Source organism: Electrona antarctica, assembly GCF_951216825.1.
Source record: "Electrona antarctica genome assembly, contig: scaffold_47, whole genome shotgun sequence".
NCBI classification, from domain to species: domain Eukaryota; kingdom Metazoa; phylum Chordata; class Actinopteri; order Myctophiformes; family Myctophidae; genus Electrona; species Electrona antarctica.
Genome location: NW_027638748.1, coordinates 121,144 through 144,082, shown reverse-complemented (window position 1 = coordinate 144,082; position 22,939 = coordinate 121,144). Strand labels below are relative to the sequence as shown.

General features: G+C 45.7%; 1 protein-coding gene across 6 annotated transcripts; it reads left to right on the top strand.

The window, feature by feature from the left end:
- The first annotated feature begins 460 nt into the window (after positions 1–460).
- Positions 461–21,604, top strand: irf5 (interferon regulatory factor 5). Of its 6 annotated transcripts, XM_079530651.1 has the most exons (11): positions 461–628; positions 797–841; positions 9,376–9,418; positions 9,468–9,647; positions 12,004–12,190; positions 12,634–12,659; positions 12,749–12,776; positions 13,710–14,102; positions 18,196–18,585; positions 18,886–19,004; positions 20,288–21,604. In XM_079530651.1, the coding sequence occupies exons 4-11, from the start codon at positions 9,471–9,473 to the stop codon at positions 20,474–20,476; spliced, it is 1,509 nt and encodes a 502-aa protein (XP_079386777.1). In that variant the 5' UTR covers positions 461–628; positions 797–841; positions 9,376–9,418; positions 9,468–9,470; the 3' UTR covers positions 20,477–21,604. The 6 variants fall into 6 exon arrangements, with proteins under 6 accessions (XP_079386777.1, XP_079386776.1, XP_079386775.1 ...); XM_079530650.1 differs by lacking the exon at positions 797–841; XM_079530649.1 differs by lacking the exon at positions 797–841 and having other exon boundaries at positions 9,327–9,418.
- The last annotated feature ends 1,335 nt before the right edge of the window (positions 21,605–22,939 follow it).

The following is a 22,939-nucleotide window of genomic DNA, read 5'->3' as shown; positions in this document are numbered from 1 at the left end:
GCAACGGACAACAACAACAATCTCATAATAAGTCATAATAAACACAGATTGTATTAACAGTGAAAAGGAGCTGCCAGACCTTAGTATAACCCTTATATACTCTAAGGTATAGCCTACTCTAAGTACCGCAAGCATTCACTGAAGTGGCAATAATCACGTTAACCCACACCCTCGAGTGTAATATTGCAATTATACAACAGTTACCCTTAAAACTAAGAAAATCGCTGAAATAATATATTTTTTTAATGACAGATGTAGTCACTACGACCACAAATGTCCCAAGAAACTAGCTAGCCTAGCCACCCAGTTTGCTAGCGCTCTGGGAAAACAGAGCAGCTGAATTCTTTGTTTTGATTAGGTGGTGAATGGTGCTGGTTTAACCCACGGCTAGAAGGCTGTTTCAACCAATCAGATTGCTTCCTCGAAACGACCTGTGGTATAATAGAGTATAGCCTACTAGTCTATCCTGCTCTAAGAGCCAGACCAGACCATGGAGTCTACATCAGATCCACTGCCTGCTTCCTTCCGTCCTAACTAGTGCCAACACCCGGAAGGGTGGAACTTAAAACTAGTTCTGCAAACAAACCCAGACTGGTTGGTTCTCAGAGACAGACAGTCCCTCTGGAAGGTAAGCAGCAAACTGTACTGTTCTAATGTCTGGCGATGCTTTGCGTATTGTTTTAATGTCTCGATGTTGACCGTGAACACGTGCGCTTTGCTTATAATGCAAATGCGGCTGTGCGTGCGTGTGTGTGTGTGTGTGTGTGTGTATGCGTGTGTGATTTTACCTGTACAGAAACAACAGATGTCAGGCAAGTCTTTCTTGGATTTACAAGATCAGGCAAGTGGAGTGTGGGACCATATTTGAATGTAATTTAGATATTTATAAAATTATATATAAGATTAGCTGGCCTATAGTTTACCTGGGGAGAAAAGTTCCATTGATGAAAGAAGTCTCGTATGATTATAAAGACAAAGGGGAGGACATTCCAAAATGAAGGTTTAAAACGACAACAATCAAACTAGGCTAAAATGTTGCGTTTTGTTAATCAGATGAGGAGACAGTGACGTGTACAGTAGCTCTGATTAAAACAACAAACCACTAGCATTACTTTACTTATTACTACATTATTTAGTGGTAGGACATTAGAATTAGGAATTCGCTTCTTAATTAAACAGCAGGTGAAACGCTAAGATTGATTTGAACTAGAAGCTTATGTCTGCTATTATGTCAAGTGTTATTGCTATAAAGAAGACACTGGGTTGTATAAGACTTGTAACTTTGCTCACCTCAACATAGAAATGTTAACTTGAGGAGCTTGAAGTTGTTACTTATTTGGTACATTTGAAACCGTCAAAATGTGTTTATTTATTCCTGTGCACAAGCATGTACACACACACACACACACACACACACACACACACACACACACACACACACACACACACACACACACACACACACACACACACACACACACACAGCCTCAGTGCAGGAGGAGGTCTGCAGGATCCGTCACCACCGTTTGCCTTTTATAAGTCTGTGATTTTGTCATTGGTGGGAAAAGTGTTTTTTGGCTCTGAATGAATTGCATTCCTTCCTTCCTGTCTTTAGTGAAATCTAATATGATGAGGATACTCTGTTGGGTTAGGGTTAGTCTGATCTAATATGATGAGAATCTGATCTCAGGTCAAAATGGGTTTAAGGGAATACAGAAGTTGGCTCGACCACAGTTTACTTTGGCTTAGTAGTAAAAACCAGTCCCAACATTGTACTTTCTATTGATCTGTTTAAATGGATCAGGTTTCCATTTCTGTGCAAAGGATCCTTGCTCTTGTATTACTGGAACATTGTACAACTTTCAGCTCCTGTTTCTAAAGGATAGTCTCCTAAACAGAGAGATGTTGTTTCTAAAGGATAGTTTCCTAAACAGAGAGATGTTGTTTCTAAAGGATAGTCTCCTAAACAGAGAGATGTTGTTTATAAAGGATAGTTTCCTAAACAGAGAGATGTTGTTTATAAAGGATAGTTTCCTAAACAGAGATGTTGTTTCTAAAGGATAGTTTCCTAAACAGAGAGATGTTGTTTCTATAGGATAGTTTCCTAAACAGAGAGATGTTGTTTCTAAAGGATAGTTTCCTAAACAGAGAGATGTTGTTTCTAAAGGATAGTTTCCTAAACAGAGAGATGTTGTTTCTATAGGATAGTTTCCTAAACAGAGAGATGTTGTTTCTAAAGGATAGTTTCCTAAACAGAGAGATGTTGTTTCTAAAGGATAGTTTCCTAAACAGAGAGATGTTGCTTCTAAAGGATAGTCTCCTAAACAGAGAGATGTTGTTTATAAAGGATAGTTTCCTAAACAGAGAGATGTTGTTTCTAAAGGATAGTTTCCTAAACAGAGAGATGTTGTTTATAAAGGATAGTCTCCTAAACAGAGATATGTTGTTTATAAAGGATAGTTTCCTAAACAGAGATGTTGTTTATAATAGTTTCCTAAACAGAGAGATGTTGTTTATAAAGGATAGTTTTCCTAAACAGAGAGATGTTGTTTATAAAGGATAGTTTCCTAAACAGGGAGATGTTGTTTCTAAAGGATAGTTTCCTAAACAGAGAGATGTTGTTTCTATAGGATAGTCTCCTAAACAGATGTTGTTTCTAAAGGATAGTCTCCTAAACAGAGAGATGTTGTTTATAAAGGATAGTTTCCTAAACAGAGAGATGTTGTTTCTAAAGGATAGTTTCCTAAACAGAGAGATGTTGTTTATAAAGGATAGTTTCCTAAACAGAGAGATGTTGTTTCTATAGGATAGTTTCCTAAACAGAGAGATGTTGTTTCTATAGGATAGTTTCCTAAACAGAGAGATGTTGTTTATAAAGGATAGTTTCCTAAACAGAGAGATGTTGTTTCTATAGGATAGTCTCCTAAACAGAGAGATGTTGTTTATAAAGGATAGTTTCCTAAACAGAGAGATGTTGTTTCTATAGGATAGTCTCCTAAACAGAGAGATGTTGTTTATAAAGGATAGTTTCCTAAACAGAGAGATGTTGTTTCTATAGGATAGTCTCCTAAACAGAGAGATGTTGTTTATAAAGGATAGTTTCCTAAACAGAGAGATGTTGTTTCTAAAGGATAGTTTCCTAAACAGAGAGATGTTGTTTATAAAGGATAGTCTCCTAAACAGAGAGATGTTGTTTCTATAGGATAGTTTCCTAAACAGAGAGATGTTGTTTCTATAGGATAGTTTCCTAAACAGAGAGATGTTGTTTATAAAGGATAGTTTCCTAAACAGAGAGATGTTGTTTCTATAGGATAGTCTCCTAAACAGAGAGATGTTGTTTATAAAGGATAGTTTCCTAAACAGAGAGATGTTGTTTCTATAGGATAGTCTCCTAAACAGAGAGATGTTGTTTATAAAGGATAGTTTCCTAAACAGAGAGATGTTGTTTCTATAGGATAGTCTCCTAAACAGAGAGATGTTGTTTATAAAGGATAGTTTCCTAAACAGAGAGATGTTGTTTCTATAGGATAGTCTCCTAAACAGAGAGATGTTGTTTATAAAGGATAGTTTCCTAAACAGAGAGATGTTGTTTCTATAGGATAGTCTCCTAAACAGAGAGATGTTGTTTCTAAAGGATAGTTTCCTAAACAGAGAGATGTTGTTTCTATAGGATAGTCTCCTAAACAGAGAGATGTTGTTTCTAAAGGATAGTTTCCTAAACAGAGAGATGTTGTTTCTAAAGGATAGTTTCCTAAACAGAGAGATGTTGCTTATAAAGGATAGTTTCCTAAACAGAGAGATGTTGTTTCTAAAGGATAGTTTCCTAAACAGAGAGATGTTGTTTCTAAAGGATAGTTTCCTAAACAGAGAGATGTTGTTTCTAAAGGATAGTTTCCTAAACAGAGAGATGTTGTTTCTAAAGGATAGTTTCCTAAACAGAGAGATGTTGTTTCTAAAGGATAGTTTCCTAAACAGAGAGATGTTGTTTCTATAGGATAGTTTCCTAAACAGAGAGATTGTTTCAGTGGTAAATAAGGACAGACTCAGTATGGGCGTTTAGTGTTTATTGTGGCCCGTGCCATCCATTCCATTCACAAGTTCATTCTCAAGTGCAAGGATACATCCGGTTATATACTGTAGCCGATGGCCTATCGCATCGATCTAGCCCAGTAACATCTTCCTTCACAAATAAAGCATTTTCGATACACTGTATATTGCATAAATGTTTCTCTTTTTTTTTTTTTTTCTCCAATACTTCCAGTGTCAGTCCTAAAATTGATACCCCCCTCTGTCCCGAGTCCCCCGCTTGTGCGTGATCCCTTTCACAGAACGAGTCTATCAGGTGGTCTGGACAGCCGTCCAGCCCTTGTATATGCATGACCCTTTGGCAAAAGTTCATCCACTTCAGGCTCGGCCTGTAGTGCGGGCCTAATAGGGCTTGGCATGTCCCTGTGGGATGATGGGGTGAGTGGGGTGATTTCAGCAACAGTCTTTTCTTGTACATGCCCCTGTGCCGTTTCCTCTTCTGTGCCTTTGGAAGCGGTTGGCTCTGCCACCCGAAGATCCACTCTGTTGCGACGATATAGTGAGCCGCCTATGTCCACCAGATAAGATCGTGGTGCCACTTTGCGAAGGCAGGTGCCCACCTTCCATCGTCTAGAGCGATCCCCTGGCATTGGTTTCATTCGAACAGCCTCTCCTACTTCCAGCTCTGGTAGGTCACGAGCAGACCTGTCGTACACAGACTTGGCAAGCTGCCTACGATAGCGCAGCTTCTCTGTGACTCCCAAGACAACACATGGCTCTAAAAGTTTGTTTGTCACCGGAAGTGATGTTTTCAGGCGCTGAGCTGGGCTGCTGCCCATCTCTTCTGTGGGGGTGTTCCTCCAATGCAGTATCGCCCTCCAGGGATCATCTCCGTCATGCATGGCTTTGCGCAAAATGTTTTTTGCTATCTTAACTGCGGATTCAGCCTTGCCATTTGATTTCGGATACCTCGGTGAAGAGGTCACATGTTCAAACTCCCATTCTGATGCGAAGCGTTTGAACTGAGCTGTGTACTGCGGTCCATTGTCCGTAATGACCCGGTCTGGCTGGCCATGTCTGGCAAACTGAGCCTTACAGCGCTTGATGACCGTGTCCGTGGACAGATCAAGGAGTAGCTCAATCTCCCAAAAGTCTGAGTAGTGGTCTACTATCAGCAGATAGTCTTTCTGTCTGTGACTGAAGATGTCCATACTCACAATCTGCCATGGCCTGTTGGGCAGTTCATGTGACAGCATGGTCTCCTTTTGCTGCTTGTGGGCGTATTCGTTGCATGTTGAACATGTGCTAACAAAATCCCTTATTTCTGCTTGCATATTAGGCCAATACAGCGTCTCTCGAGCCTGTCTATAACAGGCATCTCCTCCAGCATGGCTCGAATGTATGCGGGCGAGCATCTCTGTACGCAGTGCCTTGGGAATGATTACTTTTTGCCCCCTAAACAGTATACCATTTTGCACACTGAGCTCATCCCGAAATGACCAGTACTCCCTTGTCATGTGAGGTGTATTTTCTTTCATGTCTGGCCAGCCTGTAAGCACCATAGACTTGAGTGACTGCAAACACTCATCTCTCTCTGTCTGCAGTCTGATCTGTGCCAAACGCTGCCCCGTCACATTCAAATAGTCTGCCTGGTTGATGTGTTGAGCGTCTTCCTGTTCTTGCTGCAGAGAACATATGGCGTGTCGTTGGTACACTGTTCCACTGCCAGTGCATTCTGCTGTCGCCCTGCTAAGCGTGTCACTGATAAACATTTCAGGTCCTGGCTTGTAAACGACCTGTAGATTGTAACTCTGCAAAGTCATCAGCATGCTCTGGAGCCTCTTAGGTGCATTAAGGAGGGGCTTATTGAAGATAGAGACCAATGGCTTGTGGTCTGTTTCCGCTGTAATCAGTTCTCGGCCGTATAAATAGTAGTGAAACCTCTGGCAAGCAAATACTATACTGAGGCACTCTTTCTCGATCTGTGCATAGTTTTGTTCAGTAGGTGTAAGAGCTCTCGAGGCAAACGCCACCGGCTGGCCTCCTTGCATAATGCAGCAACCAAGTCCACTCTGACTAGAATCACTCTGCACTGTGATTGGCTTGGTGACATCATAGTAGCACAGCACAGGTGCGGATGAGGCTAAGGATTTCAGCTCCTGTACTGCTGCTTCATGCTTTGGCAGCCAGTGCCAGGGGGTGTCCTTGTCCATCAACCGTCGCATTGGCTCGCAGACAGCGGATAAATGTGGCATGAACTTTGCCAAATAATTTGCGAAGCCAATCAGACGTTGAACCCCTTTCACATCCACCGGGTTAGGCATGTCGATAATGGCCTTCACCTTCTCTGGGTCAGGCTTCAACCCTGTGGATGTAAGAATATGTCCATGAAAGCGGACCTCAGTCATCTTGAACTGTAATTTCTTCAGGCCTAGCCTCAGTTTCACCTCTTGGCATCGCTCCATCAAAGCTGTGAGCTTGGCATCATGATCACTTTCAGCCTCCCTGTCTGTGTCGCCACAGCCCACGACCAGAATGTCATCTGCTATTGGTTCGACACCAGTCAAGCCCGCCAGAAGCTCATGTTGCTTGCGTTGGTATACTTCCACGTGGCGTATGTCTTCAGGTATGGTGAAATGCATGAGCCCTAGACGTTCAGAGGTTTCTCCTGACAGGAGCGGATGACGATTCGTTTTCACTATCTCAAATGACAGTTTGTACTTCCGTCCATTGACTGCACATTCAGTGTCAAATAGTCCCATGGAGCACAATGAATCACCCGAATATGGACTCAGCTTTGCATTGCTAGAGCGTAGTGGTGCTTTTGGTGCCAGCCTCATTTTGTTTTTATAGCTCATGACATCACATGTGGCACCAGAGTCCAACTGACACCTCTGTGTCTTGCCATGCATGCGTAATGTAACAAACCATTTTTTCTTCCTATTTTTTTCTGGCCCATTTGTCTTGTACGTGCATGTGTAAATGTCTTCAATGCTGTGACACTCTGAATCCTCAGCTGAGTTATCCACACAATGCAGCTTTTTTTCATTGTATCTCTTTTTCCTACAAACTTTAGCAAAGTGATTATTTGTGCCACATGACTTGCATTGTTTTCCATAGGCTGGACAGTGTTCTCTGCCTCTTGCATGTGCGTTGCCACAATATCCGCACATATTCTCCGTATCTGTGGTTTTAGATGGATTGCTCTGCTTCCATTTGTTTGGTCTGAACCGCTGGCTGTCAACAGCATGCACAACATCCGCCGACAGTGACGCGCTCGCTGCTGTCATATCCATCATTCTCGCTCGGATGTCAGCTTGTTCATCTGCACGGCACATTTCTATGGCAGAGATTAGGGTTAGTTCTCTCTCCCTTAACAATCTGCGCCTAGTGCCCTCCTTTGCAACTCCAAGTACGATCTTGTCACGAATCAATTCATCTCTCAGCTCCCCATAGTCACATGTCGCTGCTTTCTCTCTGAGTCTGGTAACAAAATTGTCTATAGACTCCCCGTCCTCTTGTTTACACATCCCGAAGACGTACCTTTCGTAGATCACATTTTTTGCTGGTTTAAAGTATTTCTCCAGGGCATTCATAATTGATGTGGAATCCTCTTGCTCCCTCTCGGTGAGATTCAGATTATGCCGATAGATGTGACGACATTCACCGCCCATGATACTTCTCAGCGTTGCGGCTTGAACGTTCTTTGGCCTGTCGTATAGACCCGTAACCAGAGCGTAGTCCTCATATTCTTCTCGGAATATATCCCAATTGTTGCTCCACTCTCCGTTGAAGCTCATCGGAGCCGGTGCTGGGAAGTTAGCCATGCTTTGTAGCGAGTGTTGTATATACGAGGCAGCCGCCTCCGTTTCAGTATCTATTTTCGCCTTTGACATGATACTAAACAAAAAAAACAAACGCTAATTCCACTTCTGTCACCATGTTTCAGTGGTAAATAAGGACAGACTCAGTATGGGCGTTTAGTGTTTATTGTGGCCCGTGCCATCCATTCCATTCACAAGTTCATTCTCAAGTGCAAGGATACATCCGGTTATATACTGTAGCCGATGGCCTATCGCATCGATCTAGCCCAGTAACAGAGATGTTGTTTCTATAGGATAGTTTCCTAAACAGAGAGATGTTGTTTCTATAGGATAGTCTCCTAAACAGAGAGATGTTGTTTATAAAGGAGAGTTTCCTAAACAGAGATGTTGTTTATAAAGGATAGTTTCCTAAACAGAGAGATGTTGTTTCTATAGGATAGTTTCCTAAACAGAGAGATGTTGTTTCTATAGGATAGTTTCCTAAACAGAGAGATGTTGTTTCTATAGGATAGTTTCCTAAACGGAGATGTTGTTTATAAAGGATAGTTTCCTAAACAGAGAGATGTTGTTTATAAAGGATAGTTTCCTAAACAGAGAGATGTTGTTTATAAAGGATAGTCTCCTAAACAGAGAGATGTTGTTTATAAAGGATAGTTTCCTAAACAGAGAGATGTTGTTTCTAAAGGATAGTTTCCTAAACAGAGAGATGTTGTTTATAAAGGATAGTTTTCCTAAACAGAGAGATGTTGTTTATAAAGGATAGTTTTCCTAAACAGAGAGATGTTGTTTATAAAGGATAGTCTCCTAAACAGAGAGATGTTGTTTATAAAGGATAGTTTCCTAAACAGAGAGATGTTGTTTCTAAAGGATAGTTTCCTAAACAGAGAGATGTTGTTTCTATAGGATAGTTTCCTAAACAGAGATATGTTGTCATCACAAATACTGATATTCTGTGTTTATCTCATTGGGTCCCAAAGTGGGCTCCGGGGGTCCAGGGGGTCCCCAGCTAAATGATAGTTAGGAACCAAATGGACCCTTATGCAGAGGTTGCAAGTTATCATATACTGGCCCGGTTTGACCAGTGGGAAAAAATGCCTTAAATTAAATAATAATAAATCAAGTCTAACAGTTGCCTATTTTGACCTATAAATAGCTATTATTGCTATACAATGAATGACCTGAGATCAGATTCTAAAAATGTCTTCTACATCCTGACAGTTTTCTGAAAAAACTATGTTTCTATGTCAGTCGTTCTTCGATTTAAAATAAATAGCAGACCTACAAGCTCGTAGCGCGCCACTCGGTGGCACGCTATGAGCTTGTAGATCTGCTATTTTTCAATAGCTAAAGCATAACATAATGCTAACACCAAAAGGGGTTCCCGACCAAATTGGGTTAATGTCTACCCCTGCCTTATGGGTCTGTAACTCAGAGTGTACAAATGGACCCTAACGCTACATTCCCCTCACCCATCAGTCCAGCCTGTGGTCACCGTGTCCAGCCAGCCAGAGCCATCCTCCATCAGTCCAGCCTGTGGTCACCGTGTCCAGCCAGCCCTCCATCCTCCATCAGTCCAGCCTGTGGTCACCGTGTCCAGCCAGCCAGAGCCATCCTCCAGCCATGAGCACTCAGCCCCGGAGGATCCGCCTGAAGCCATGGCTCCTGGCCCAGGTCAACAGTGGACGGTACCCCGGCCTCCAGTGGCTGACCCCAGACCACCGGCTCTTCCAGATCCCCTGGAGGCACGCCACCCGACACCTGGCCCTGTCTGAGGTGGAGGACAACACCATCTTTAAGGTGAGGTGGAGGACAACATGTGCTATAGGGACATTGTGTCATGCTTTAGGGACATTGTGTCATGCTAAAGGGACATTGTGTCATGCTTTAGGGACATTGTGTCATGCTTTAGGGACACATGGGAAGACATTTGCAGAACACAGAACAGTGAGAAGCACATGAGAAATGAGTTGACCCTTAAGTTAACTTCCTTATCCAGTCTGGAATGGAACGCTGGTATGACGGGCGGACTGTTCTTTTTTTTGCTTACCCTTTTTTTGAGTTTCATTTCACTTTCTCAGGGGCTTTTTCTGTTTCGGTAGTTTTCAGAAAAAAAAGGGTCATTTACAGGTGATCATTTCCTTGTTCCTTGTCTGACTGTTCAGCTCACTCTATGTTCAGCTCACTCCTCACTGTTCAGCTCACTCCTCTATGTTCAGCTCACTCCTATGTTCAGCTCACTCTATGTTCAGCTCACTCCTCTATGTTCAGCTCACTCCTCTATGTTCAGCTCACTCCTCTATGTTCAGCTCACTCCTCTATGTTCAGCTCACTCCTATGTTCAGCTCACTCCTCTATGTTCAGCTCACTCCTCTATGTTCAGCTCACTCCTATGTTCAGCTCACTCCTCTATGTTCAGCTCACTCCTCACTGTTCAGCTCACTCCTCACTGTTCAGCTCACTCCTCTATGTTCAGCTCACTCCTCACTGTTCAGCTCACTCCTCACTGTTCAGCTCACTCCTCTATGTTCAGCTCACTCTATGTTCAGCTCACTCCTCTATGTTCAGCTCACTCCTCACTGTTCAGCTCACTGTTCAGCTCACTCCTCTATGTTCAGCTCACTCTATGTTCAGCTCACTCCTCTATGTTCAGCTCACTCCTCACTGTTCAGCTCACTGTTCAGCTCACTCCTCACTGTTCAGCTCACTCCTCACTGTTCAGCTCACTCCTCACTGTTCAGCTCACTCCTCTATGTTCAGCTCACTCTATGTTCAGCTCACTCCTCTATGTTCAGCTCACTCCTCACTGTTCAGCTCACTGTTCAGCTCACTCCTCACTGTTCAGCTCACTCCTCACTGTTCAGCTCACTCCTCACTGTTCAGCTCACTCCTCACTGTTCAGCTCACTCCTCACTGTTCAGCTCACTCCTCACTGTTCAGCTCACTCCTCTATGTTCAGCTCACTCCTCTATGTTCAGCTCACTCCTCTATGTTCAGCTCACTCCTCTATGTTCAGCTCACTCCTCTATGTTCAGCTCACTCCTCTATGTTCAGCTCACTCCTCACTGTTCAGCTCACTCCTCACTGTTCAGCTCACTCCTCACTGTTCAGCTCACTCCTCTATGTTCAGCTCACTCCTCTATGTTCAGCTCACTCCTCTATGTTCAGCTCACTGTTCAGCTCACTCTATGTTCAGCTCACTCCTCTATGTTCAGCTCACTCCTCTGTCTATTTATCCATTTGTAATTCTTAAGAGTGTAAACATTTAACCAGATAATGGACCCCCCGGTGCCTTTGGTTACAACTGTACACTTTGAGGTTAACCCATTTTGACCTGGGAACGATTCTACTAAATGTCTACTAAATCCTGACAGTTTTCTGAAAAACCTCATGTTTCTGTCAGTCGTTCTCAAAACATTATCATGACAATCAAGGACCCCCAAGATTATATGTAATTGGCCGCTGACCCCCATCTAAAAATATGTTGTTCCAGGGACCCCCCCCCCCCCCTCCCCAGAAGCAAAGATTTGAGTTAAAAACTTTGGCTCTGAAAGAATATATTTATATATTCAAAGATTTGCACCACATTTTCACGATTTTTCAAAAATAGCAGACCTACAAGCTCGTAGCGTGGCACTCGGTGCCGTGCTATGAGCTTGTAGATCTGCTATTTTTCAATAGCTAAAGTATAACATAATGCTTAAAACACGTGTCTCCTGTAACCCACCCCCCAGTCCTGGGCCCTGGAGACCCCCAGGCCTGGAGACCCTAACCCTGTCTCCCACCCCCCAGGCCTGGGCCCTGGAGACCCCCAGGCCTGGAGACCCTAACCCTGTCTCCCACCCCCCCAGGCCTGGGCCCTGGAGACCCCCAGGCCTGGAGACCCTAACCCTGTCTCCCACCCCCCCAGGCCTGGGCCCTGGAGACCCCCAGGCCTGGAGACCCTAACCCCTAACCCTGTCTCCCACCCCCCAGGCCTGGGCCCTGGAGACCCCCATGGAGACCCTAACCCTGTCTCCCACCCCCCAGGCCTGGGCCCTGGAGACCCCCATGGAGACCCTAACCCCTAACCCTGTCTCCCAACCCCCCAGGCCTGGGCCCTGGAGACCCCCAGGCCTGGAGACCCTAACCCCTAACCCTGTCTCCCACCCCCCAGGCCTGGGCCCTGGAGACCGGGAAGTACCAGGAGGGAGTGGATGAACCGGACCCGGCCAAGTGGAAGGCCAACCTGCGCTGTGCCTTGAACAAAAGCCGTGAGTTCAAACTCCGCTACGACGGCACCAAGGAGACCCCCGTTCAGCCCTACAAAATCTACGAGGTCTGCGAGCAGCCCGTCAACGGAGGTGAGGAAGCAATCTGATTGGTTGAAACAGCCTTCTAGCCGTGGGTTAAACCAGCACCATTCACCACCTAATCAAAACAAAGAATTCAGCTGCTCTGTTCTCCCAGAGCGCTAGCAAACTGGGTGGCTAGGCTAGCTAGTTTCTTGGGACATTTGTGGTCGTAGTGACTACATCTGTCATTAAAAAAATGTTTTTTAAGGGTAATAACTGTTGTATAATTGCAATATTACACGAGAGGGTGTGGTTTAACGTGATTATTGCCATTGACAGCATCACTGTCGTGGCAATAATCACGTTAAACCACACCCTCTCGTGTAATAGTGCTTAAATCTCAGCAGCTGGTGTGATGATGAGCGTTACATTTAGATACATCATATTTTCTTCATTTTTAGAAATTTAGAAATACACTGAAATGTGACGGATTTTGTTTGTTTTGGTTTCAGATACCGTTGATGAAGACGAGGAAGAGGTATGGAATTAAAAGTGAGAGATGCAACAGAAACTGTACTTCCTGTTTTTTTTACGATTTTAATCTTTATCTGACTTTCATGCTTTCAGATGCCGAATCTTGTTGGTCTCACAATTAGTAAGTAAATAAAGCTCCTTACATTTTGGAATAATCAATAAGCCCATCTGGTCTCACTGTTGTAACATAAATGGATCACATTGATCTGAATGATTGAGTAGTGATTTTGGTCGTTGATCATACGACGACAACTAAATGAAGACTAAGCTATGATGACTAAAGACTAAATAAAAATGTACTGACAATTTGGTCAACAAATAAAAACTACTCTTCCAGATCCAGGCTCCTTCCCTTTAAGATGTGTTTAATGATCTCTACCAGATCCAGGCCCCTTCCCTTTAAGATGTGTTTAATGATCTCTACCAGATCCAGGCTCCTTCCCTTTAAGATGTGTTTAATGATCTCTACCAGATCCAGGCCCCTTCCCTTTAAGATGTGTTTAATGCCCCTTCCCTTTAAGATGTGTTTAATGATCTCTTCCAGATCCAGGCTCCTTCCCTTTAAGATGTGTTTAATGCCCCTTCCCTTTAAGATGTGTTTAATGCGCTCCTTCCCTTTAAGATGTGTTTAATGCCCCTTCCCTTTAAGATGTGTTTAATGCTCCTTCCCTTTAAGATGTGTTTAATGCTCCTTCCCTTTAAGATGTGTTTAATGCTCCTTCCCTTTAAGATGTGTTTAATGATCTCTTCCAGATCCAGGCTCCTTCCCTTTAAGATGTGTTTAATGATCTCTTCCAGATCCAGGCTCCTTCCCTTTAAGATGTGTTTAATGCGCTCCTTCCCTTTAAGATGTGTTTAATGCCCCTTCCCTTTAAGATGTGTTTAATGCCCCTTCCCTTTAAGATGTGTTTAATGCGCTCCTTCCCTTTAAGATGTGTTTAATGCTCCTTCCCTTTAAGATGTGTTTAATGCTCCTTCCCTTTAAGATGTGTTTAATGATCTCTTCCAGATCCAGGCTCCTTCCCTTTAAGATGTGTTTAATGATCTCTTCCAGATCCAGGCTCCTTCCCCGCACACCCAGAAGCTGCTCGCTACAGCACCGATGGTCCCGCCCACCTCATCCTGATGCCCCGCCTCCCCGACGCCATGCAGACCGACCCCCTTCCTGTGACCTCTGACCTCCCTCGCTCAGACTACCCAGCAGCCCAGGGGGGTGGCATCATCATGGAACAGGGCGACTTCGTGCATCGTGGAGGAGGGCGACTCTCGGCCGACGGGCTGGGCATAATACCGCCCGCGGCCCTCTCCTCAGAGATGCCTCCCGGACCCCCCGTTGCCTCTGTGGCCCCCCATGGGCCGGCCCCGATGGACGACAGCCCCATGCCGGGGGTCCAGACCCAGGGAGAGGCTCAGCCCTTCAAGTATGACCTGCTGAGCAGCCTTCCATGTGAGTAGAACAGCCTTCCATGTGAGTAGAACAGCCTTCCATGTGAGTAGAGCAGCCTTCCATGTGAGTAGAACAGCCTTCCATGTGAGTAGAGCAGCCTTCCATGTGAGTAGAGCAGCCTTCCATGTGAGAACAGCCTTCCATGTGAGTAGAGCAGCCTTCCATGTGAGTAGAACAGCCTTCCATGTGAGTAGAACAGCCTTCCATGTGAGTAGAGCAGCCTTCCATGTGAGAACAGCCTTCCATGTGAGTAGAGCAGCCTTCCATGTGAGTAGAGCAGCCTTCCATGTGAGAACAGCCTTCCATGTGAGAGCAGCCTTCCATGTGAGTAGAGCAGCCTTCCATGTGAGTAGAGCAGCCTTCCATGTGAGTAGAGCAGCCTTCCATGTCAGTAGAACAGCCTTCCATAGCCTTCCATGTGAGTAGAGCAGCCTTCCATGTGAGTAGAACAGCCTTCCATGTGAGTAGAGCAGCCTTCCATGTGAGTAGAGCAGCCTTCCATGTCAGTAGAACAGCCTTCCATGTGAGTAGAGCAGCCTTCCATGTGAGTAGAGCAGCCTTCCATGTGAGTAGAGCAGCCTTCCATGTGAGTAGAGCAGCCTTCCATGTGAGTAGAGCAGCCTTCCATGTGAGTAGAACAGCCTTCCATGTGAGTAGAGCAGCCTTCCATGTGAGTAGAGCAGCCTTCCATGTGAGTAGAGCAGCCTTCCATGTGAGTAGAGCAGCCTTCCATGTGAGTAGAGCAGCCTTCCATGTGAGTAGAGCAGCCTTCCATGTGAGTAGAGCAGCCTTCCATGTGAGTAGAGCAGCCTTCCATGTGAGTAGAACATGTGAAAATGTTGGTGCAAACCTTTGAATATATATTCTTTCAGAGCGAACATTTTTAAATCAAAATCTTTGCTTCTGGGAGGTCCCTGGAACAACATACTTTCAGATGAGGGTCGGAGGCCAATTACATATAATTTTTGGGGTCCTTGACATGAAATATTGAGCACCACTGATACAGAAACGGGTATTTCAGAAAATTGTCAGGATTTAGATTTTTTTTTTAAATTTCTAAGTCGGGTCTAAATGGGTTAAACTTAGTGTTATTTGAGATGCATTTCTTCACAATAGCAGTGGCCTAATTCTGCCATTATGTGGGTCTTAGTGAAGCAACACTGGTGCTCATACAGACCAGGCCGTCTCACCACTGGTGCTCATACAGACCAGGCCGTCTCACCACTGGTGCTCATACAGACCAGGCCGTCTCACTGGTGCTCATACAGACCAGGCCGTCTCACCCAACACTGGTGCTCATACAGACCAGGCCGTCTCACCCAACACTGGTGCTCATACAGACCAGGCCGTCTCACCCAGCACTGGTGCTCATACAGACCAGGCCGTCTCACCACTGGTGCTCATACAGACCAGGCCGTCTCACCACTGGTGCTCATACAGACCAGGCCGTCTCACCACTGGTGCTCATACAGACCAGGCCGTCTCACTGGTGCTCATACAGACCAGGCCGTCTCACCCAACACTGGTGCTCATACAGACCAGGCCGTCTCACCCAACACTGGTGCTCATACAGACCAGGCTGTCTCACCCAACACTGGTGCTCATACAGACCAGGCTGTCTCACCCAACACTGGTGCTCATACAGACCAGGCTGTCTCACCACTGGTGCTCATACAGACCAGGCCGTCTCACCACTGGTGCTCATACAGACCAGGCCGTCTCACCACTGGTGCTCATACAGACCAGGCCGTCTCACCCAACACTGGTGCTCATACAGACCAGGCTGTCTCACCCAACACTGGTGCTCATACAGACCAGGCTGTCTCACCCAACACTGGTGCTCATACAGACCAGGCTGTCTCACCCAACACTGGTGCTCATACAGACCAGGCTGTCTCACCCAACACTGGTGCTCATACAGACCAGGCTGTCTCACCCAACACTGGTGCTCATACAGACCAGGCCGTCTCACCACTGGTGCTCATACAGACCAGGCCGTCTCACCCAACACTGGTGCTCATACAGACCAGGCCGTCTCACCACTGGTGCTCATACAGACCAGGCCGTCTCAACACTGGTGCTCATACAGACCAGGCCGTCTCACCACTGGTGCTCATACAGACCAGGCCGTCTCACCACTGGTGCTCATACAGACCAGGCCGTCTCACCCAACACTGGTGCTCATACAGACCAGGCCGTCTCACCCAACACTGGTGCTCATACAGACCAGGCTGTCTCACCCAACACTGGTGCTCATACAGACCAGGCTGTCTCACCCAACACTGGTGCTCATACAGACCAGGCTGTCTCACCCAACACTGGTGCTCATACAGACCAGGCTGTCTCACCCAACACTGGTGCTCATACAGACCAGGCCGTCTCACCACTGGTGCTCATACAGACCAGGCCGTCTCACCCAACACTGGTGCTCATACAGACCAGGCCGTCTCACCACTGGTGCTCATACAGACCAGGCCGTCTCACCACTGGTGCTCATACAGACCAGGCCGTCTCACCACTGGTGCTCATACAGACCAGGCCGTCTCACCACTGGTGCTCATACAGACCAGGCCGTCTCACCACTGGTGCTCATACAGACCAGGCCGTCTCACTGGTGCTCATACAGACCAGGCCGTCTCACCACTGGTGCTCATACAGACCAGGCCGTCTCACCACTGGTGCTCATACAGACCAGGCCGTCTCAACACTGGTGCTCATACAGACCAGGCCGTCTCACCACTGGTGCTCATACAGACCAGGCCGTCTCAACACTGGTGCTCATACAGACCAGGCCGTCTCACCACTGGTGCTCATACAGACCAGGCCGTCTCACCACTGGTGCTCATACAGACCAGGCCGTCTCACCCAACACTGGTGCTCATACAGACCAGGCCGTCTCACCCAACACTGGTGCTCATACAGACCAGGCTGTCTCAACACTGGTGCTCATACAGACCAGGCTGTCTCACCACTGGTGCTCATACAGACCAGGCCGTCTCACCACTGGTGCTCATACAGACCAGGCTGTCTCACCCAACACTGGTGCTCATACAGACCAGGCTGTCTCACCCAACACTGGTGCTCATACAGACCAGGCTGTCTCACCCAACACTGGTGCTCATACAGACCAGGCCGTCTCACCACTGGTGCTCATACAGACCAGGCTGTCTCACCCAACACTGGTGCTCATACAGACCAGGCCGTCTCACCACTGGTGCTCATACAGACCAGGCTGTCTCACCCAACACTGGTGCTCATACAGACCAGGCTGTCTCACCCAACACTGGTGCTCATACAGACCAGGCTGTCTCACCACTGGTGCTCATACAGACCAGGCTGTCTCACCCAACACTGGTGCTCATACAGACCAGGCCGTCTCACCCAACACTGGCATAAATACGAGTTGTTTCATTTGTTATTGTTTGCATGAACAATAGTTAACAGTGTGCATCTAATTAAATATAATTAGCATTGTGAAAATAACCTTTTCAAATAGTGATTGATTGATGCACCGAATATTCGGCTGAAAATGGGTAAAAATGCATTTTAAGCCTATTCGGGTTTCGGCCCGACTAGGCAGAAAATAATATATCACCGAATAGTGTATGCAATGAATGCATTCAAAAGAGCTGAATAAATGTTTTATGGACCCATAATAGTGACTATTATTTAAGTTAAGTTTTGCCATAAATCAGGTAGCTTTAAGGTACGGCCATGACAGCAATGGTAGGAAAAAAAAGATAAATAATATTAATCGTATTCGGTTTTCGGCCAAGAATTTCCCTTTCGGTGCATCCCTATTTTCAAGTATTAACCCATTTAGGTCTGACGTCGAAATAAAAAAAAAGTCTTCTGAAAGAATATATATTCAAAGATTTGTGCCGCATTTTCACGATTTTTCAAAAATAGCAGATCTACAAGCTCATAGCGCGCCACCGAGTGGCGCGCTATGAGCTTGTAGATCTGCTATTTTTCAATAGCTAAAGTATAACATGCTTAGTTAAAACACCAAAAGGGGTTCCCGCCCAGAATGGGTTAACACACTAAAGCTCGCTCCATGTCTTCCACCCTTCCTGTCTGTGGTTCTGAGCAGTGACCGATCTGGACCTGAAGTTCCAGTACCGCGGCCGCACGGTGGACTCTCTGACGGTCAGCAACCCCCAGGGCTGCCGGCTGTACTACGGCCACCTAGAACCCACCCCGGACCAGGTGGAGCTGTTTGGGCCCGTCACCCTGCAGCAGGTCCGCTTCCCGGACACGGCCGGCGTCCAGAACCAGAAGCAGAAGTTCTACACGGAGGCTCTGCTGGACGTGATGGACCGCGGGCTGATCCTGGAGATCTGGGAGCAGGACATCTACGCCGTCCGCCTGTGCCAGTGCAAGGTGTACTGGTCGGGTCCGGGGATGGGCGAGCAGGGCCCGCCCAACCCCATGGAGAGAGAGAAGAAGATCAAAGTGTTCAGCCTCAATGACTTCCTGCAAGGTGAGTGAGACCAAGTTGCTGCAGTCTATATACAGTTACTGCAGTCTATATATATGTATGTGTGTGTGTGTGTGTGTATATATATATATATATATATATATATATATATATATATATATATATATATATATATATATATATATATATATATATGTACAAAATAAGGCATTGATTTATGAAAAAACAAATATGGAGATTTCTGCCCAACTGACTGGAATCTTGTTTTTCCTCTTCTGTCCACACACACACACACACACACACACACACACACACACACACACACACACACACGGAGAGCAGGACTGATCTTCTTCCAGAAAGGTGAAGCCCACCGCCCTCCTCCCTTCGAGATCTGCTTCTGCTTCGGGGAGGACTGGCCCGACAAGAAGCCCAAAGAGAAGAAGCTGATTATTGTCCAGGTCAGTGCTCTGACACACACACACACACACACACTCCACTCGGTGGCGCGCTATGAGCTTGTAGGTCTGCTATTTTTCAATAGCTAAAGTATAACATAATGCTTAGTTAAAACACCAAAAGGGGTTAAAGTAAAGGAGCTCAGGATGGTCTAATTTAAAGTCTTTCACTCTCTTTCTTATTTGTAACGTTATATTTTTCAATAGGTGGATTATCTCCTTCATTCATAACTCATTATTCTTCAAAAGGTGGATTATATCATTCATTCTTAACTCATTATGTCCAAAACGGTCGGCTATATTTTTCAGAATTCAAATACTTTTCTATGACTGTAGAATGTTGGGCATTAATTCACCAAAGACAGAAACGAGTGATAAAGTACTAATTTATTCTCTAGTAGTAATAAACATTGTTCTTGCTTAACACCTTGGAGGCCCGGAACTATTTAATCCATTTCATCCATGTGCCCAGCATTTATAGCGCACAGACCACTTTTACCGGCGCACCGGAAGCTGGTGTGCATGTCTGTGTAGCAGCTAACAATAGCCACACCACTCTAGAGTCGATCGACAACAACGGGAGGTAATAATAAATCTATCGCGACTAGCGACTGGACCGCGGAAGGCCGTCAAACACAGGATCTTTTTTCAGAATTAGACGGGATGATTTAGATCGGGAGTTATGATCGTTTTAAGATTTTCGTTTTCGTCAGCTAAACAGGCAGGGGTGATTTTCGATGACGTGTCACTTTTTGACACGTCATCGGATTGGGCAACAAGCGCTCCAAGGCTCTAGAGCGATGCGAACGGTTTTGTTATCATTAATCTCCGTCCTATTTATCAATCTCTGTCCTTGAACTTGTCCGTCCTTGAACTTGGACGGAGAACTCCGCCCTGGGCCTCCAAGGTGTTAATGTCGCTCTGGATTAACCAGGCCTGACGTCGAAATTAAAAAAATGTCTTCTGAATCCTGACAATTTTATGAAATACCTCGTTTCTGTATCGGCGGTGCTCAATATTTCATGTCAAGGACCCCCAGAAGCAAAGATTTGAGTTAAAAACGCTCTGAAAGAATATATATTCAAAGATTTGTACCACATTTTCACGATTTTTCAAAAATAGCAGACCTACAAGGTCGTAGCGCGCCACTCGGTGGCGCGCTATGAGCTTGTAGATCTGCTATTTTTCAATAGCTAAATCATAACAATGTTTAAAACACCAATTGGGGTTCCCGCCCAGAATGGGTTAAGAGCGTCTGCTAAATGCCTAAATTGTCCTCCCATCAGGTGGTCCCGGTCGCAGCGAGGATCCTCACAGAGATGTTCTCCGGAGAGCTCAGCTGGTCCTTGGACAGCATCCGACTGCAGATCTCTCACCCCGACGTCAAGGACCACACCGTGGAGCAGTTCAAGGAGCTACAGAGACTGCTCCAGACCCAGCACACCCAGGGGCCCTGGGCCCTAAATGGGCCCTGAACATCCAGGGGCCCTAAATGGACCCTGAACATCCAGGGGCCCCTGGGCCAGTAATGGACCCCGACATCGAGGGGCCCTGGGCCCTTAACTGGTTTCGCACCGGCCCCGAGAAAACAAGATGAATTCACCTTTGCAATGGATGCCATGGACCCTGAACCCGAGGGGCACATATTGGGGCTAAAAAAAAGATATATACGATTCTGGGAAACACCCAAAGCGTCCCCATCCACTGGGGTCCCTTAGACCCTTCACTGGGGTCCCTAGACCCTCCACTGGGGTCCCTAGACCCTTCACTGGGGTCCCTACGCCCTTCAAGAGCTTGTGAGACTCGATCCAACATGGGACGTTATTGACGATATTCAGACTGTAGCCATCTTGCCAGCAAGGTGCTAACTACAGTAGGTGCAACTTCCCATAGACAGCCCATTCATCCACACAGAAAAGTCCTATTTGATTGTATTAAACGACGTCAAAATCACCAACATTGCAGCTGTAGGGAAAGCTTGAATTATCCTCTTTCAATCTGTAAAGTGTTTGTTTCATAAAAATCCACTGTAGACATGTTATGAGCTACTTCCTTACCTCCAAAATTCCTTGCAGGTGGTTTTGGAGTTTGGAAGCGCTCGTTATCAGTAAAGCAACCTCCTGCTGCCTCCTGCATTATGTGCACATTCCAAACGGGTGGTACGCCTGGGCTGTTGAGTGATACTCAACGAGCGCTTCCAAACTCTGACACACCTGCACAGAATGGCCCTCATTTATCAATCGAGTGGAAATTCTGCCCCAAATTCGAGTGTAGGATTCGTAGTACACCCACGTCGGGTCGGCATTTACAAAGTGATCGCAGACAGCTGTTCCTTCCTAATTTCATTCCTAGCAGTGATAAATGTGACGGCTGAAATCAATCTGGCACGCCCTATAAAATCTAGCCGCGCCCTCGGTTTTGCGACATGAACAACTGCAATACGACCTGGAAACCATGGTTACAGGGGAAAAAAAGTTTCTGCTGCCCCCTCCCTCCCATACACACACACACACACACACACACACAGACGCACGCACACGCAACTTGTTGTATCTTAAATAAATAAACCTGCATGAATTAAATAAAGCTGTAGGACTACCCTGTCTGTTTCTCCTCTCGCTTCGCTTCCCTTGCTGCCCGCATCACCCCCCGCACGCACGCACATATCGCAATTTGCAAGCAACTGTCACTGTGTTGTTAGTTGTATATTAAATTATTAAAGTCTTTATTCATTTAATATACAACAAGATATATTAGTGAACGAAAACCTGAACCTGTGAACCATGAATTATATAACAAATAGGCGCGCACGCGCTGCTGTTTTGCAAGGTGCATCTCCTGTCCTGTCTGTCTCTCTCTCTATCACTGTGGTCCGTCCGTGACACCGTGACCAATTGACCATGCAGTTTGCACGTCCGACAGTCTATTTAAATTGCCTCGCTGTCAACTGTCAATTATATGAATATTGCAGCCAAACCCGTAGCCTCATGTGGCACTGGACATTGGTGGTGGTATGGTGGGCTGCAGGCTGGCTTAGGCTATACTATCTCCGATGCGTTCCCACTTGCGCTGGCACGGCACATTTGGCATTCGAGCGACGCGTCGGGTTTATTAGATTCGGCTACAGTAGGCTACCCAAGTTGGGACTCTCCGCAGCTGCAGGGCTGCACTATACTCTCCATGGAAATATTTCAGCACAGACAGCCCAAATCCTCGCATGTATGCGCTCATCATGCAAAACACTGTTTAAATGGCTTACGCATCTAACTTGCAACATTGTTTTTAAATGTGCGATTTTAATTGCTTGCTTGTAAAGTTGGAAATCTCCTAATTTCATATGACACAAAGACATCGTTGATGTATTCCTTTACTTTTTTTTTCTTTTTTACATTTAGCCCATATACATACAGTTTTATATAAACATTTTAGGAGTGAATACATATGTTTCGATGCCTGTGACAGCCTCTCAGCTGGTCAAACAATGCTGCTCCGCTGTTCTACGACAGAAAAACAGGTGAGGACAAAGCGTACGACAGCTCCCGACCAGACGTGGTTTTTGTCTTGGCTCAAGTTCAAAATCAAACGTTGGCGCAAATCGTAAATGCCGTATTTTGGCGTACGCACGGTTGATACATGAGGGCCAATGTCTTGACAGGAAGTAGCATCTACGGTGGATTTTTATGAAACAAAACCTTTACAGATTGAAAGAGGATAATTCAAGCTTTCCGTACATTTAATACAATCAGATATGACTGTTCTGATTGGATGAATGGGCTGTCTGTGGAAGTTGTTCCTAGTTGGCACCTCGCTGGTAAGATGGCCGCGCTCTGAATATCGTCAATAGCAGTAACTTGTCGTGTTGCGTTTAACTGAAGGGCTCCACTAGTTTATTTTACTTTTTAAAGGTTTATTCTTGGCATTTTCATGCTTTTTCTTCA